Source organism: Psittacula echo (assembly GCF_963264785.1).
Source record: "Psittacula echo genome assembly, chromosome: 3".
Lineage (NCBI taxonomy): Eukaryota > Metazoa > Chordata > Aves > Psittaciformes > Psittacidae > Psittacula > Psittacula echo.
The window spans coordinates 22,115,103-22,132,542 of NC_137736.1; the positions used below are offsets into that span (position 1 = coordinate 22,115,103).

Sequence of the window (17,440 nt, forward strand, 5' to 3'; positions counted from 1 at the left end):
AAGCTTTTAAAAACTAAACAAAAAACATTGTAAGTTAAGCATATTTGATGGAACATTTTTGAGACACAATAAAAGCAAGACTTGCATAATGCTATTTTGGCAGAACTCTCTCTCTCTATCCCGGATAACCCTCCAAATTAAGATATTTTTGAATTAATATAAATCAAATGTCTTGATGAATGCAGGAGCTCAAAAAAAGCTGAAAGGAAAACTTGCACAGAGAGTTTATAGAGTCATTACTATGACAAAGAGCAGAATAAAGTAACTAAAAGCAAAAGAAAGAAATGGAAGAATAGCATTTTTATGCATTTATTTTAACCTGCATTTGTGTTAGGACAAGTATTCTTTAATCTCTCTGTCCCCATACACATGCATAGAGGGTAGGCCAGGCTACACCAGGGGTAGCCTCTGAATCTGCTGCTGCATGATGGACCCAAAACCTGATTCCAGCCTCATAGTGGCTAAGGCCAGACCATCTTGATTTACCCTTTTCAGGAAGAAAGGTGACCCATGCTGAGCTGCCTCCTGCCTCTGTGCTACCACAGACATCTCTACCTAAACTGAGGCCTCTCAAAGTGTTAAGATTTTGTTTTAAAATCTTAGCCAAAATGGTTAGCACATTTTCACTGTAATGGAGCCAGCCGATGCTTGCTGAGAAGAAAACACTACAATACCTTTTTGGCCAAGGCATTATATTTCTTTCTCAGGTTAGCAGCAACTTTCTTCTCCTTTGCTAAAGCTTCCTCAATTTCTAACCACTTCTGCCGGAGCTGGATGGTGTTTTGGAAGAGTGCCTCATTGCAGTCTGAGAAAGAAAGAGTCAAAGAATAGCTCAGTTTCATTAACACTGGACTACAGTTGCAGGCTTGAACTATTGGCTTCCCCTACTGTGCACATTGCCCAGTGTTACCCGTAATAAGACCACGCTCTTGGGTCCTTAGAGCTTTCTCAAACATAAACCATAAGTTACTCTGTGAGGGGGGAAATGTCTTGGATGGATCTTTTTTTCTTTACAGTCAAGACAGCGTGTTTCCAGAAGTAAGACTAAATGCATCAAAGCCAATATTAAAGAGGAGTATTCAAAGGTTAGCTTTTCTAAGTAATGCAGTCCCAGTAATTAATACAATATAATCTTCAATTATGTGAGCAGGTAGTTGTTTGTCATAGCTCCCTCCACCATAAATGATGAACTGCCTGTAGGCATCATTTATAGCTCTATTTGTAAACCAAGCTGAGGGTTCATAGGACCTCTTTCATTTGTTTCAGAGAAAGGAAGATCTGTGAATTTCTATCTAATGGCAGTGATTTCAGTCTCACTAATAAAGTGCATAATTATGCCCAAATAAGCAGGCATAATAAAAAGAAGAAAAAATAGTCCAATAAAGGCAAAGCAAATGACACATAAAGAAACAAATAAAGAGGCTAATGCAATATGTAATTTCCCTATTAAATTAGTAATATGGACTTTTTTTAAGAAAAAGTTAAAATCTTAATTTCTTCCCAGGATTTTATTGAAAAGGAGATGAATCAAAAATTCAATTTGTCAAAATGATGCTAAAATCCAATTAAGAAAAATATGATAAGGTAATTTCTTGCTAAGTTCTAGGTGAAAATAAAGCAGTGTTGTTACATGGTCATATCACACAAAGATTTTTTAAAACTCCAACACCCTAAACTAGTTAAACTAGTTAAAGCGGGTGGGCAGAAGTTACTTGCCTTTGTTGAATGAGTGAATAAAGAGGATTTTGCAGAGTAAAGCTCTTAACTGTTCAGATACTCATAAGAAAGTAGCCTAGCAACAGGCTGCATAAATCCACGAGGTGGTAACAAAGAGCTTAAATTAACAGCACTGTAGGGCCCCGCAGAGTTTCCCTAAACAGGGATGCAGCTAGGCCAGGAGGCAGGTTCCCAGAGAACAGCTACAGCTCCACTCCTGAGAGGAGCCTTTCCCCTCTAGAACACAGCTGTGAAACAGTGAATGGTTCTTTACACAAAATAATTATTTTTAGTGCTTAGTCAAGTTTTACTTTCCCAAACTCTTTAATAAGGGTACCCTATACTACCAGTGGTTTCACTATCATCTTCACTGAGATTTCCTGGGAAGAAATGCTGCACTCAGGAGAAGTATACACATTCTGGCCCTTAATGGCATTAATATGCAGTGAATTACGAAAAATACACAAAATTCAAGATTGCCCCTAAAGCTAAACAAGTGGTCAACCCAAGGAAATGATGGCTTAGGTACTCTCTGGGCAAACAGAGTCATCAAAGGCTTCATCTTCAGATACGGAATTTTCTTCATCAATCCCCAAGCTCAACTCTCCATCATTCTCTTCATTCTCATCTTCATTTTTCTCTTCATTCACATCTTTTCCACCTGGAAGAAAAGTACAGTACTTGCAGAACACCCCCAAACCCACTAGCTGTGCATTATGCCAATGTGCTGGTGAACACGATCCCAGTTATCCATGAAAGATCATCCCGGTAATATGTGAATCCATGCACCTTGTGCCTATTGCATCTATCTAATAATTTCACAGAAAGAAAATAAAAGAAGAAGAAAAAAATGAGGGAGAGAGATCACCTGATACTGCCAAAGGCACAGACACAGGCACATTTTTGGGACTTCCTTCAATAATATTTCCTCTCTTTAGATGTGCTTTAAACCTTATGGGTTTACCATTCTACTGCAGAGATTAATCAACCAAGCAAAATACAAAGGCACAAAACTGTCACAAAAGCATCACAGTTGTCTGCACTTTTTGCTAACCATGTCCCACACGAAATCAAAAGCCAAATCAGAGCAAGAGCACAAGTATTTTAGCTCAGTAAGACTGCCTAGTCTTACCAGTTTAAAACACTCACTAAGATAAATGAAATCCTTTCATAATATTTTTAGTCCTGTGAATAATACATGACTGCAGATTAGGTCTCTGATCTCTCATTAGCCAATGGACAGATTAAAGGAGAATGTCATGAATGTGGCAGACTCATCACTTATCTATAGTTATCATTGGTACAGCACAGGAAGTATCTATTTAAAGCTTTGCCTCTTCTTCATACCCATTATTATCAGTCCTCAAAGTCCTGGGTTACAGGAAGTAAATTGCAGGAGTTTCCATCAGACCAAATGTAGTCATGTTAGAGACTGAATTACATCATTGTTACCAGTCAAGATGGCTGCTACCAAACATGTGTCCGTACAGAAACAAATCTGGGTGGGTCTGATCTATGGCTCTTTGAACTGAGTTCCGTGTTTCATGTACTCAGGGCACCAGCTAGATTGACTCAACCACATGGAACTAAGTGTAACAAATCCATAAAAAGAAAAGAACAGTATTCCAACCTGCTTCTCTTTCTTTTTTTTCCATACACTTGACTTTCTTCATCAGAACCTTGGTCAGAAAATTGGCAAACTCATTGTTCTCTCCAAGGGATGCTTGGAAGTTGGCATAAAGAGCTTTCTCACATTCCTGAAGCCTTATAATCTCACACTTTCTATCCTCAATCTGTGCAATGCAGCCATTCAATTTCGGCTAAACAAACAAAAAAAACCTACTTCAGTTAAAAAGTACAACCCATGTGTGTGTATATATATAGGATGTATTTGTGAAGATGTGGAAATGCAAAACTTGTCTTTCTCTCTTTAAACCTATTCTTCAATCAAGCAAAACCTGGAAGTATGTTCTTAAATTTAGACATAAGATTTGTCACTTATTCCACAACACAAAGTACCTATTAAAATACAGCTGTTAAGATTATGAAAAGATTAACTATTGGAAGGTAAAAGCGACCATCTTAGGCTGATCATCAAAAGTTTCTCCTCTTTCAAAACTTAACACTGGACACTAAATCAGTGCTAAAATAAAGAGATGCCACCATTTACTTGTTGACTTGCTTTTGTTTTGAGGTGTGCATTAGTGGTACTGGTAAATCCAGAGACACACAGCCTACTTACTTGCATGGCCTCCTGCTCACCGATGAGGGTAGTAATACACTCCCGGAGAAGGTTCTCGTGTTTCTCAAAGTTCTTCAAGATAAGCAGCTCTTCATACCATGTGACGTAGCGCAGTTCAGCATTTTTCATCTGCACATCCAGCTTCAGTTTCTTGTGACGCAGTAAGCGAAGTTCAGCATCAAAGTTGATCACCAGTGCGTTGATCTGGAGCATATGAGAGTCAAATGAGGAACAGGGAAAGTATTAGGAGCTGAGCTAAACATGTAAGGCTAGAGAAAGGAGCACAAGAGATCCTCTCTGCCAAATCAACAGTTCACCCATGCTATTTACTGATTAGTGAAGCACTTAGAAAGATAGTTAACCCCAAATATGTCTTCATTCTCAGCACAATAGTAAAAGAATCACCAGAACTTCACAGGAATGTTTCACTGCATCTCACTGCTGCCTGGAAGTATTTTACTCTTCAGAGAATGTTTTACAGTAGCCTAAGTATTTCATGTAACAATCCCAGATGTAGCAATAAACATGGCTTCTGCCTTGGCTGACTTCTTTCAGAACACCTCCCAGCTCTTCCCTTAGACATTTACAGTTAAATCAGTACTAGCAGTTGCCAGCATCATCATATATATATGTGATAGTTACAGCAGCATTTGGCTGTTCTCTCAAAACCTTCACACGCATGAACACAAAGGAGTCTGTACTAGGGTAGACCAAGGAGTCATGGCCAATAGAGAAGTTAGAGAAGACAATAAGAAACAGAGCAAACAAGTGAACACTCATACACATCTGGCACATTCTTCTCTGTATCCTCCCAAACTCTGACTTAGGGACATCCTGAGCTGGAAGCAGTATGTTTGCGTTCAACAGCTTTGACTGGATTTTTCTTCCAGACTTTATCAAATTGTAGCTGCCCCCACATCCTAATGCTGAGTTCCAAAGCTTAGTTATTGTAGGATAGGAAAAAAAATTTCCATTTGAATGTTTCAAGCTTTCTACGTGACTATTTGATAACTCTCCTCCCTTTTAAGAGATGATTCCCCCTCTTCTACGCTATTCATAATTTTATCACCTCTGCTACAACCCTTTCAGTTGCCCCTTTTCCAGGCCAAAGGTGCTTTATCAATTTATCTTTTAAAGAAGCTTTTCTATGACTAAGGATTTTGGTTACTCTCTTTTATACCTTTTCTAATTAAAGTAAATAAATAAATTTTTGAGACTAAAGGATCGGGACTACAGTTAAGACCTGAGAACATCATGAATCTACACAGTTGTAGTGATGCTCCTTTTTTAACTCTTTGTCACTTTTCAAATAATTTCTAATATTTTACTTTTTTTTTGGCCACTAAGCTCATAGATTTATAGAGCAATCAATAAGAAATCTAAGATCTATTTTGCAAGTGATAATAGTCAGCACACAGGTCATAGCAAGACTTATACTGATTTACACTGTAAATTTGCACCAGCTAGCATTCTAAATTCCTAAACTTCAGAAGACAAAAGTAGCTGCAATCCTGAGATGGAAGACGTTTTGGGTTTATTTCTAATGCAGTGGGATTGTTCAATCTGACAAAAATAACTTTTGATTTCTTACCTTTTTAATCAAGGTCTCCTGCAAGTACAGATTCTTTATCTTCTCTCTCTTCAGAATTTCCAGTTCTATTTCTGTTGGCTCTGCCTTCTCTGTCTCAGAAACCCTTTGCTGCTCTGTGACCACAGATGATGCTGTTTTCATCTGGTGTGCACCTGCAGCCTGTGTCATGGAGTCAGCCTCTTTAATGGATGGAGCTCGAAGAAACCCTTGCCTAAATGAATGAGATGAAGGAGACCCTTCCAATTGCCCCTGGGGCTTTGGCTTGGCCTCCTGATCCTCTTTGAACTTCAGGAGGATGTCAGTGTCATACTCAAACTTTTTTTCAGGAACCTCATCTGGGTGTAACTGAGGGATCAGGGGAAGAGGGAGGCGTTCTGGTAAATCCAAGGCTGCCTGTATGCATTTCAATTCTTTCACTAAACACTTGATTTCTTCAATGACAGAAACCTTGAGATCCCGTAGAGACATAATCTCATTGTTCATATTGACTTTCCTCTTATGGATCTGCAAAGGAAAAACAATTTTAGTAGGATTCTTCAGGAACATAGTATGTAGTTTTCCTGACACAAGTAATGGTTAAGAGGCTTGTCATACTGACTGACTTTCCTTCTTTCCATACTAGCTTTCTTTTCTGTACCATCTCCACACATTAGCATTTTTAAACAGCTGTCTTTCAGTCTGTGATTTTAAAATCTTTGGAACCACCTCTCTTCCTCTTGTTCACAGAAAATAGCAAAGGTGTAAGAAGGGAAATGAGGCTTCCCCATTCTTTCAGTTCTTGGCTTGATTGTGAGTTTCTTGACAAGAGATGCTGAAGCAGTGCAGAAAGCAACCAGAAGCTGTGAAAATAAGCTGTGGGTGTTAGAGGATTAATCATTTGTGCTGTCTCATTAAATACAGAGAGTATTTCAGCTTTGATATATGGCTCTCTTTTTCAGGCATATAGTACAAATAATACTCTGACAAAAAGAAATTTAGATATTTTTTAGTATTTTGTAAAGCAAGCTTCCATCCCCAAAATGAAAGAGGTCCTGAAAGGATCTTTACTGTACACACTACCAAATGTGCATCTATACAGAAATCTAGACTTCTTGGACACAGACATTGAAACAAAGCTGTTATCTCACATGACCTCAAAGGTACTGAAGCAGTCATCCATAAATGTAGGTTCTGAAAAGCAGATGAGATTCTTGTCTTTCATATGTGATGCTGAAGCTGAGACTACTGCAGGTGGTTAGAATTGGAACAAAGTTCTGAATTTTCAAAGTATAAGAGATAGCAATATCAAAAGTAGGAAAGAGACATTCTGTCAAATGCTTTTGGATTTCATGCAAGTTCACTGCCCTGGACTTCAAGAGAGCAGACTTTGGCTTCTTCAGGAGCCTGCTTAGTAGGGTTCCCTGGGACAAAGCCCTAGAGGGCAGTGGTGCCCAAGACTGCTGGTTGATATTAGGAGTGTTGTGTCCCAATAGGAAGGAAATGGGGCAAGAAGGCCAGGAGGCATCTATGGATGGCTAAGGAGCTGCTGAGAAAACTCAGAAGGAAGCAGAAGCTTATAGAAGGTGGAAGCGAGGACACGTGGCCTGGGAAGAATTCAGGGACATTGTCCAAGAAGCTAGGGATCAGGTCAGGAAAGCTAAGGCCCAGTTAGAATTGAGTCTGGCAAGTGATGTGAAAGATAACAGGAAGGGCTTCTATAGGTATGTAGCAAACAAAAGACGGACTAGGGATAATGCGGGCCCTCTCTGGAAAGAAGCAGGAGAACTGGCTACCGTGGATTTGGAGAAGGCTCTAGCCACCAGCAAGTGCTCTAGCCACACTGCTCAAGTGTTGGAAGACAAATGCAAGGACTGTGAGAATGAAGACCTTAGGCCCACTGTAGGAGAGGATCTGGTTCGAGACCATCTTAAGAACCTGAGCGTGCACAAGTCCATGGGACCTGATGAAATCCATACGCAGGTCCTGAAGGAGCTGGCGAATGAAGTTGCTAAGCCACTGGCCATCATATTTGAAAAATTATGGCAGTCAGGTGAAGTTCCCGACGACTGGAAAAAGGGAAATATAACCCCCATTTTCAAGAAGGGGAAAATGGAAGACCCAGGGAACTACAGACCAGTCAGTCTCACCTCTGTGCGTTGCAGGATCATATTCTCCTGCAAACCATGCTAGGGCACATGAAAAACAACGAGGTGGTTGGTGGCAGCCAACATGGAAGTTGTTGCATGGAAGGGCAAATCATGCCTGAACAATACAGTGGCCTTCTACGATGGTGCTACAGAACTGATGGATAGGGGCAGAGGAGTCAACTTCATCTACCTGGACTTGTGCAAAGCGTTCGACTGGGTATCTGGTAACATAAGCACTATAGTGAAGTACTGGAGCCCAAGCATGAGATTAAAATGATCCAACAAATCCCCAAGACTATAGCATTGTTTCCATAACACTTAGACTTCACTATCAAAGTGACCCAGCCTAGAGGGTGCCTGAGATTAGGCAACAGTTCATGAGGTTAAGACTGGAAAAGATTCAGGGCTACTGAGAGGATAACTTACACTTCTCTCAAAAACAGATAAACCATGCAGTGAAGATGCTCCTCAGTAAGCATGTCAGTAAGCAGGGCAAAAAATAACGCCTTCCTACCAAAAAGCAACTAGATAGTTCCAAGTTCAATAGATATATTTCTTCACTGTTCTTTCAGATGAAGAAATTTGTCACTCTTTTTCACTCCAGTCAAATAAAATGAAGAACAGTTCCTATGAGAAGTAAGATGAGGGAAAGAAGTTACAAAGAAAGCAACAAAGATACTGTACAACATTTGAGTGTCTTTGTGGCTAAAAGACATGTAGTAGCTGTAGGAGTCCTGGTGCAGAAAGGTGCTTCCAAAAGACCTGCTTTCTCAGGAAGATTCCAATGCTTAGTACCCAGGAAGAGTAATTGCCAAAGTGCAAATATGGAGAAGCCACACTAGAAACACCTGTCCTTGCTCACATCCCTGTTTTTGTAAAGGTATTTCATGGCAAGGGTTAAGTCAGAGTTTTAAGAAAAGCATATCAGTTACTAGATTATAAGACTTTTTGAAGAATTCAAAAAGATGGATGTTCCTGCTGAAGTAAAAAGCTAGCTGAGAGTTATCCTGGGTTGATGCAGGTTTGAGTTTGGTGCAGTTCCAGCAGTTCATAAGAGAAAGGCTGATTTGTAACTAAAGCTGGCTCAACACTGCCTATCCTTCAAGGACCTTTCCCACATCCACTTTGATTTCCTTTCAAAAAAATTCTTCAGTGACTAATACACTATCCTCCCTCCCACAGAAGGGGGAAACATATATATCACTGCGTCAGTCTACATACCAACACTTCCAGGGATGTAAGCTGTGTCACCTTCTTCTCAATGTTCACAAGCTCTTGTTCAGGGACTCTGTAGTTAGGGGCAGACTTCAGCTTATAACATCCTATATTTTCCTGTGCTGCTTTGATCTCCTCAACATCTTTGGGATTCTCATAGTCATCACTAGGTTTGCTCTTGTATCTGGTAGGTACAAACCAAAACTTTACTTTCAGACAGAAAGCATACAGGTGAACAGACTGGGTCTTTTCATACTTTCTGATTTATGCTACAATGCTATGGAGGCAAGCTAGGGATCAGGAATCACACAGCCTCTTTCAGAAAAGAATGGCTATTTTGGGAAGAATATCGTTGCACATTTGAATGAAAACCTCCGATTATTTTTCCCCCCCAAGAAATCTTACAACAAAACAATGCCATGGGACAGGTTAAACCTTTACACTAAGTTCTGGGGTTAGTGAGTACATGCTGCTCTTAATCTCAGGGAGCTGTGTGTCAACACTCCACCAGTCTGTAGCACAGAATACCTGATTCTACTCTATATTGTTAAACAATAACCTTAAAAGCCTTGTATTCTGACTCTACATTAGTCCCATTCCCTGTCATTCTTTCCTAATGAAGAACTTCCGTATTTCTCTGAGCATTCACAGATGTATTGTCCACCTTTGTTGCCTCTCAAGATAAAGACCAGCATGGACCATCACAGACACTCACATAATGGCTGTGATGTTAGTACAACTGACCTAACACAGCTGTTACAGCATCTGCTCTATGTGGTACTAGCAGGGTTAACAAAGAGTTGACTGTAATGGTTTAAGTGTACCTCAGTCATGATCAATTTAGACATCTGTTTACAGCCTATTTGAAGATGCAGCTACCTAGCTGAATACAAGACTTTTAATATTTTAGAAGAACCAGGGAAACTAACTAAAAGTCTCTTGAGATTTTCAGTCTTGAGTCTGAGTCTCTTGAGACTCAGAGATATATGAAAACTCATCTATTTTAATTACAATCATTAGGAAGACAAAAAACTAGGGAGAGAGATTACAGTGCCATGTGACAGCTAAATAGCATTACTTGACCTCAGATAAGAAGCAGAACTAAAAAGGCAGAGTCAAGTTCAAGACTCACAATTCCTCCCACTCTGCTTTCCTCTTCATGATCTTAGTCTTCACCTTGTCAGATTTCTCAACAGATCTTCTTACTTTCTCACGTCTGCTTTCTATATAATGGGTGGTTGGCTTTTGGACTTCTGTGATCTCCACAATTTCTTCCTCACCCTCAGAAATTGTAGTACCTGGACCAAAAAATAACCAAGTGAAGATGTAAATACCATGCAGCACAGTGCAGTCCCAATTAGTAAGATCCACCCTGGGACAGCTCCTGCAGAGCTGGTGTCAATTAGCATAGTTCCATTATAGTAGATGTTCTGAAAATATTTGAGTTCTTTTACTTGGCTTGGTCACATTCTACCCATGGGGTTGACAAACAATTGCTGACATTGACCTAAACATTGAAAACTATGTATGTACCCCCATCTCTAGACATATCAAGGATGAGGGGGTCATTAAGAGTAGCCAACATGGTTTTACCAAGGGGAAGTCATGTTTGACCAACCTTATAGCCTTCTATGAGAAAGTAACTAGGTGGATGGATGATGGTAGAGCGATAGATGTGGTTTTTCTTGATTTCAGTAAGGCATTTGATACTGTCTCGCACAGCATCCTCATACATAAGCTAAGGAAGTGTGGGCTTCATGATCAGGTAGTGAGGTGGATCAAGAACTGGTTGAAAGGAAGAAGGCAGAGAGTTGTGGTCAATGGGGCAGAATCTAGCTGGAGGTCTGTGACTTGTGGAGTCCCTCAGGGGTCGGTGCTGGGACCAGTGCTGTTTAATATTTTCATCAACGACCTGGATGAGGGAACTGAGTGTACCCTCAGCAAGTTCACTTATGACACTAAACTGGGAGGAGTGGCTGACACACCAGAAGGCTGTGTTGCCATTCAGTGAGACCTGGACAGGCTGGAGAGCTGAGAGGGGAGAAACTTGATGAAATTCAACAAGGGCAAGTGTAGAGTCTTGCATCTGGGGAGGAACAACCCCATGTACCAGTACAGGTTGGGGGTTGACCTGATGGAAAGTAGCGAAGGGGAAAGGGACCTGGGGGTCCTGGTGGATAGGAGGATGACCATGAGCCAACACTGTGCCCTTGTGGCCAAGAAGGCCAATGGCATCCTAGAGTGCATTAGAAAGGGTGTGGTTAGTAGGTCAAGAGAGGTTCTCCTCCCCCTCTACTCTGCCTTGGTGAGGCCGCATCTGGAATATTGTGTCCAGTTCTGGGCCCCTCAGTTCAAGAAGGACAGGGACCTGCTGGAGAGAGTCCAGCGCAGGGCAACAAAGATGATTAAGGGAGTGGAACATCTCCCTTATGAGGAGAGGCTGAGGGAGCTGGATCTCTTTAGCTTGGAGAAGAGGAGACTGACGGGTGACCTCATCAATGTTTACAAATATGTAAAGGGTGAGTGTCAGAATGATGGAGCTAGGCTTTTCTCAGTAATGTCCAGTGATAAGACAAGGGGCAATGGGTGTAGACTGGAGCATAAGAGGTTCCATGTGAACATCAGGAAAAACTTCTTTACTGTGAGAGTGACAGAGCACTGGAACAGGTTGCCCAGGGGGGTTATGGAGTCTCCTACATTGGAGATATTCAAGGCCCAGCTGGACAAGTTCCTGTGTGATGTACTCTAGGTTACCCTGCTCTGGCAGAGGGGTTGGACTAGATGATCTTTTGAGGTCCCTTCCAACCCTCGGGATTCTGTGATTCTGTGTGTTACTAAGTACCTGGGTACTGAAAAAACATTCTACAGTTGTAATTTCTTTACTTATATCTAAAGAAATTACAATTTCTTTAGCTTGGACTCAGGAAAACAAACTTAGATGAGAGATAGAAACCATATTGCTGATAAGATTTAAATGATCATTATTAGCCCTATACATACGCCTTGACTCTATGCTGATCTGCTTCTTTTCTGGTTGTTTCCATGCCTGTTTGAGTACTGTCCTCTTCCAAGATGGACGTTCTTTACCTTGGTAGTATTTATGAGACATTACTAGAAGTCTGTAGGTGGAAATTTGATGATTGCTTTGAATAGCGTGAACAACAACAGTGTCAAATTCAAGTGAGTCCCGAAACCTGAAAAGACAAAACCATCTGATGTCAGTAGGCACAACCTACCATTTTGCCTTGACCAAAAGGACATGAATAATGTAGCTTACTTACTGCACATACAATCATTACATGTAAATTCACAAGTCAGTAAGTAATAGCATGACAAGGATAATCAGGGGCCTGGAGCACCTCCTGTATGAAGATAGGCTGAGAAAGTTGGGGCTGTTCAGCCTAGAGAAGAGAAGGCTGTGTGGAGACCTCATAGCAGCCTTCCAGTATCTGAAGGGGGCCTATAAGGATGCTGGGGAGGGAGTCTTCATTAGGGACTGTAGTGATAGGACAAGGGGTAAGTGGTCGAAACTTAAACAGGGGAAGTTCAGATTAGACATAAGGAGGAAGTTCTTTACTGTTTGGGTAGTGAGGCACTGGAACAGGTTGCCCAGAGAAGTGTTAAGTGCTCCATCCGTGGCGGTGCTCAAGGCCGGGTTGGACAGAGCCTTGGGTGCCATGGTTTAGTGTGAGGTGTCCCTGCCATGGCAGAGGGTTTGGAACTGGATGATCTTAAAGGCCTTTCCAACCCTAACCTATGATTCTATGATTCTATGACATCTGACACTATCTATTTACTTTTATCCAGTCTAGGAATGGAGATGCTGAAGAATTAAGACCTCTCCTAATATATAAACTTACACCAGGTTCTTCATGAGAATGTCTTTTATCTTCCATTACGGATTGATTAAAAAAATGGCTTTAATCAAGTCTTTTTCCCAGTCATACACTCTGTGTGCATAAGGTGGGGTTTTTTACTGTGTATTGTGCATCTATTTTTACACATTCATCTTTTGCTATATACTTAGATTTAAGAAAATCAACCCAAAATGTATCCCGAACTTAAACTTGTGGTTTTGAGAAAGTTAATTTTGTAAGTTTAAATTGTATAGGGAGCACTGTGTTAGCAATAACACTAAAATATCTGACAGACATGCAACATGCCTGAAAAACAGGGGTTCACATGTTGTTCTTCAAAGTTTCAGTAAGAGTTTTTGGTTCTTGGTGAAATTACTGCCAAAACCCAGGCAAACTTAGTCTTAAAACCCCAACCCCAGTTTCCTTAATGTAGAAGTAAATCAGAATGAAGCTACTTTCTTGATCTGAATATTTGAAATTTTACCAGAGATTCAAACGTAGTAAGTAAACCCAAATATCAATATATAGTCTTGTTTATGTTTCAAGTAAAATAAGAACAGGATCAATACAGAAGAGAAGAAATATTAACTATATGAGATAAAAAACATCACATTCTTTTTCCCTGTGGCAGGTACAACTTTGTAAACGATAAGCCCCGTGAAAAGTCAGAAGGAGAATTAGAAGAAAAGTGGTACTTACTGATTTTGCAGTTTCTGGAGCCCAACTGAGTGTTTCTCATGCTCCCAAGCTAGCTCATTTTGCACTAACTGGATTCTCTGTGCCGTCTGCCTATCCAGCTCCTCAAAGATCTTACGGTCCATCTCAAACTGCTGCAGAAAGGCAAAAAACCCAGTATCACATTACCCTGGCTACTGGGTTTTGGTAATAAATATTTTTGTCCAGGTGCCAGAATTCCACACGCATCAACACAATCCTTTATTTCAGGAGGTATTCAGATCTCCAGAGAGAACCACATTTTTCCCACATGCTTAAATGGCACAAATCCTCAGCTGTGATTCAGAAGTCCCAGCAAATTATACTGTCCTGGGTTCAGCAGCAGCAGCAGTCATCTTTGTCCTTCTTAGTAGCTGGTGCAGCTCTGTGTTTTTGACTTTCCGCCTGGGAACAATGCTAATAACACCAATGTTTTTAGTTGAAGCTCAGTAATGTTTACTCTGACCAAGGACTTTGTGAGTCTCATGCTCTGCCAGGGAAGAAGGGAAGCCGGGAGGAAGCAGAGACAGGACACCTGACCCAAACTAACCAAAGAGGTATTCCATAACACAGCACGTCATGCCCACTATATAAACTGGGGGCAGTTATCCAGAAGGGCTAGATCACTGCTCGGTCAGGCTGGGTATCAATCGATGGGTGGTGAGCGGTTGTATTCTCTTCCCTTGTTATTTCCCTTATCACTATCATTACTGGTGGTAGCAGCAGTGATTTGTGTTATACCTTAGTTACTGGACTGTTCTTATCTCAACCCGTGGGAGTCACATTCTTTTGATTCTCCTCTCCACCCCTCCGGGAGCAGAGGGACGAAGGTGGGGGAGTGAGCGAACAGCTGCGTGGTTTCTGAGTGACAGGCTGGGTTTAAACCACGATATATATATTCAACAGAACTACCATAATCCAAAGGGTTGGACACCTTTCGCCCCAACACATTACCTTTTAGAAGAAGGTGCCTCTAAAGGTAAATGACCTTTGTATAAACCAGATGTACCTCTCTGTGCAGTTGCATGTGCTTGGGCAACTTCTGATTCTTCTTCTGAAGGAGAAGAAACTCATGCCTCAGTGCAATTAACTTCTCTCTTTTCTTTTGCTTTTTCTCTTCAGCTTCCTTCATTTTCCGGTCATACTCCTTTTTCTGTTTGACTTCCTCAATGCTGAAAATGCATGATAAAGAAAATGGTGTTATTGCAGTAGAAGAGAGGAAAGATACAGCCTTAAAGTCCCAATGAATTCAATAGTTCTTAAGGTAACTTAGAAAGGAATCTTTTTCCTGTATATTTGCACACTTTTGACATTCAGGGGCTTTGACCTTGACCTTTTCTTTGTCTCTGAAGTTAAGAAATTCTCAGACTACTGTATTTGTATTACTACCACAGAAAAGTAAATTAAATTAATGGAAAGGCTGAAAAAACTTTGTGTGTGACAAGGAAATGACACAAATTCAGCGTGATCAACTTCTCCCTCCTGTTGGGAGGCAAAAAGAAGTATGCGGTCTGAAGAAAGAGCTACCAACACTTGAAAAATCTCTTTTATCATTATCCAAGAATCTCTTACTTGTGGGTATTGGGATCCTCAATGTCTTCAGCAGCCTTCTCCTTCTCAAGACCACTCTAGAATGAAAATGTTGGTTTGCCTTTAAACAAGCAGTAATAGTTTCAACAGACAATAAAGCTTTTACAAACATTAAGACAGAGCTCCCATTGCTTCTCAAAAAACCAAAATAAACCCTTATGAACAATATTTTTATATAAGCCTTAAATATCAGATTTTAATGTTTCAAGAAGCAGCAATCCAGTTGGTTTATATGTAAAGGAACTAATGAAGCATAATTCTTAGAGACAAAGAACACAAATCCAATTTCCTTACTATCAACATTAACCATTACATTTCTTGTCCTAACTTCACTAACATCTCTAATTCTCTATTCCCCAAACTCAATTCTGTTGTCCCCCCTCACTGCCATGTTGACAAGAGACAACATATCCTGGGCTAATTCCAAGTTATATGTGTGATTATTCTGTTTTGCTTCTGCTGACTGCATAATGGGTTCACAATTATTAGCTGTGAAGAATGACAGATGGTTGGACACTGCAATCACACAAACTTGATTTCCCTAGGCAGTCATGCTCTAGAAAAGGAGGGGGGCCTATCACCCTACAGTGAATACAGTCATATTAAACTGATCTGTAATTTAACTCAATCAGTTTCAGAGGATTTGTATTTGATTCTTTAAGAATCTCATGAAGTTTAATGAAGATGGAATTTTTAAGATCTTCCACATTATTTAAAACTAGAATAGATACTTAAGATACTTTGATAAGGAAAAAAACTATTAAGATGGTCTTTAAGCAATGTTGCTAGCCTGAACAATAGAAATTGACCATTAAGATCTTTATATAAAGCTACTGACATACTCAAAATGATAAAACTATATATATGCTTTATAATTGTCTATTAATCACATATTTGTAATACTAGAGCTAGCAAGGGTCTCATATCGTAGGTTCCAATCATTCACTTAGTTTAAGAAAACTATTTTGAGTCTCTTCTTAGTGCTATATGTTCTTGTGATACTGGTAAAGAATTCCAACCAGTTATGAACAATTTAACTTAATGACCAAAATTACAATTTCCCCAGCCTCCCTCGCCAAGCAACTTTGAAAATGTAGTTACTAACTAATATTGAAAATATTTAGAAGTTGAATTTGTTTTGTGTTGACACTTTCAGGATTTTTAAACTGTAGTGAATTTCTATTTCTATTTGAAAATCCATTGTGCATGATAGCACTTCCTTACTCAAGAGGCCTTACTGCTTCTTTCAAGTTACATTTGTTTATTTCAGGCACTGAAGAGATTTTTTAAAAATTCAATAAAGTCTGAACATTTTCAGTGATGGAGTTGACACCTCTCTCTTCTTGTGTAGAAGAAGAAGAACTGAGTTCCTTTGTCATCTGTTCAAACATGCTAAAGGTGATGAGCTCTACACTGAACACAGAACACCTGTTAGAACTACTAATTAGAACTACTAATGCTGCCCAAGAGTGGTAAAGCAACAGGACTGGCATCATGCTGTGCTATTTTGCAAATTTTAAAAATCCAGCTTGTGGATTGTATATGACTCATACCAGATGCTCTGAGAAACTACACATTTGGTATTCTCCAACATTGTTTTGGCAGTCCTGGGGTAATGGTTGGACTTGATGGTCTTAAAAGTTTTTTCCAACCTAGTTGATTCTAAGATCCTATGACTCTATGATTATTTATAGAATCCCCAGCCAGAGCAGACTCATACTTTATTGGCGTTAAATGCAAGACAAGTATTAAGTATGACAAATTTTTGTGGTTCTTTCATTCTAGGAATGTGCATGAACACACCTTTTAGTGGGAAGAGATGAGTAGAATATTACATTTGAATAACACATGCTATGTTTATTTGGAGAAAGCAACAAAACAGCAAGAAGGAAGAATGCAGTCATAGTACCTGTTCATTAGGGAATGTTTTGCAAGAGCTACTCTTCTAAACTGGGAAACCTCAGCTTTTGCTATGAAACATCTATGATGCCAAATAACTGAACTGCATTTTACCTATCTATCTGGAGTATTTTCACAGTAAATAGGCCTAATTCCGTGAAAGAGGGTAGCGACTTACCCTAGGAGAGGGGATTTTGGCTTTTAGTTCTTTCTGAACATCCTCTGGAGACAAGATGTTGAAAGTAAAAATGTTTCCATCTCCACCGCAGGTAATCAGAAACCTATCATCATAACTAGAACAGATTCCCCGGATCTGGCCGTAATCATTGTCATGTACACTGAAGGACCAGTATTCCTTCAGGGTATCTGCTGAGAGGTCTTTATCTTGGAGAGAATAAGCACGCAGTGAGCCATTCTGCATCCCACAGAACATCCATACTCTGCTGGTACTGTCAAATAAGCAACGTAACAAGTGAGGGCACAGCTGAAA

General features: G+C 40.1%; 1 protein-coding gene across 1 annotated transcript in view; it reads right to left on the bottom strand.

The window, feature by feature from the left end:
• The window catches only part of CFAP44 (cilia and flagella associated protein 44), a gene marked incomplete at both ends in the record, with an annotated part of 48,067 nt that overhangs the window by 5,250 nt on the left and 25,377 nt on the right, over positions 1-17,440 (bottom strand). Inside the window, 12 exons of the mRNA XM_080613498.1 lie at positions 675-805; positions 2,246-2,377; positions 3,347-3,536; positions 3,959-4,162; positions 5,550-6,053; positions 8,897-9,074; positions 10,023-10,188; positions 11,891-12,084; positions 13,447-13,577; positions 14,471-14,633; positions 15,034-15,089; positions 17,129-17,399. Coding sequence (XP_080469624.1) covers positions 675-805; positions 2,246-2,377; positions 3,347-3,536; positions 3,959-4,162; positions 5,550-6,053; positions 8,897-9,074; positions 10,023-10,188; positions 11,891-12,084; positions 13,447-13,577; positions 14,471-14,633; positions 15,034-15,089; positions 17,129-17,399 — 2,320 coding nt within the window. The remainder of the gene's footprint in view (positions 1-674; positions 806-2,245; positions 2,378-3,346; positions 3,537-3,958; positions 4,163-5,549; positions 6,054-8,896; positions 9,075-10,022; positions 10,189-11,890; positions 12,085-13,446; positions 13,578-14,470; positions 14,634-15,033; positions 15,090-17,128; positions 17,400-17,440) is intronic.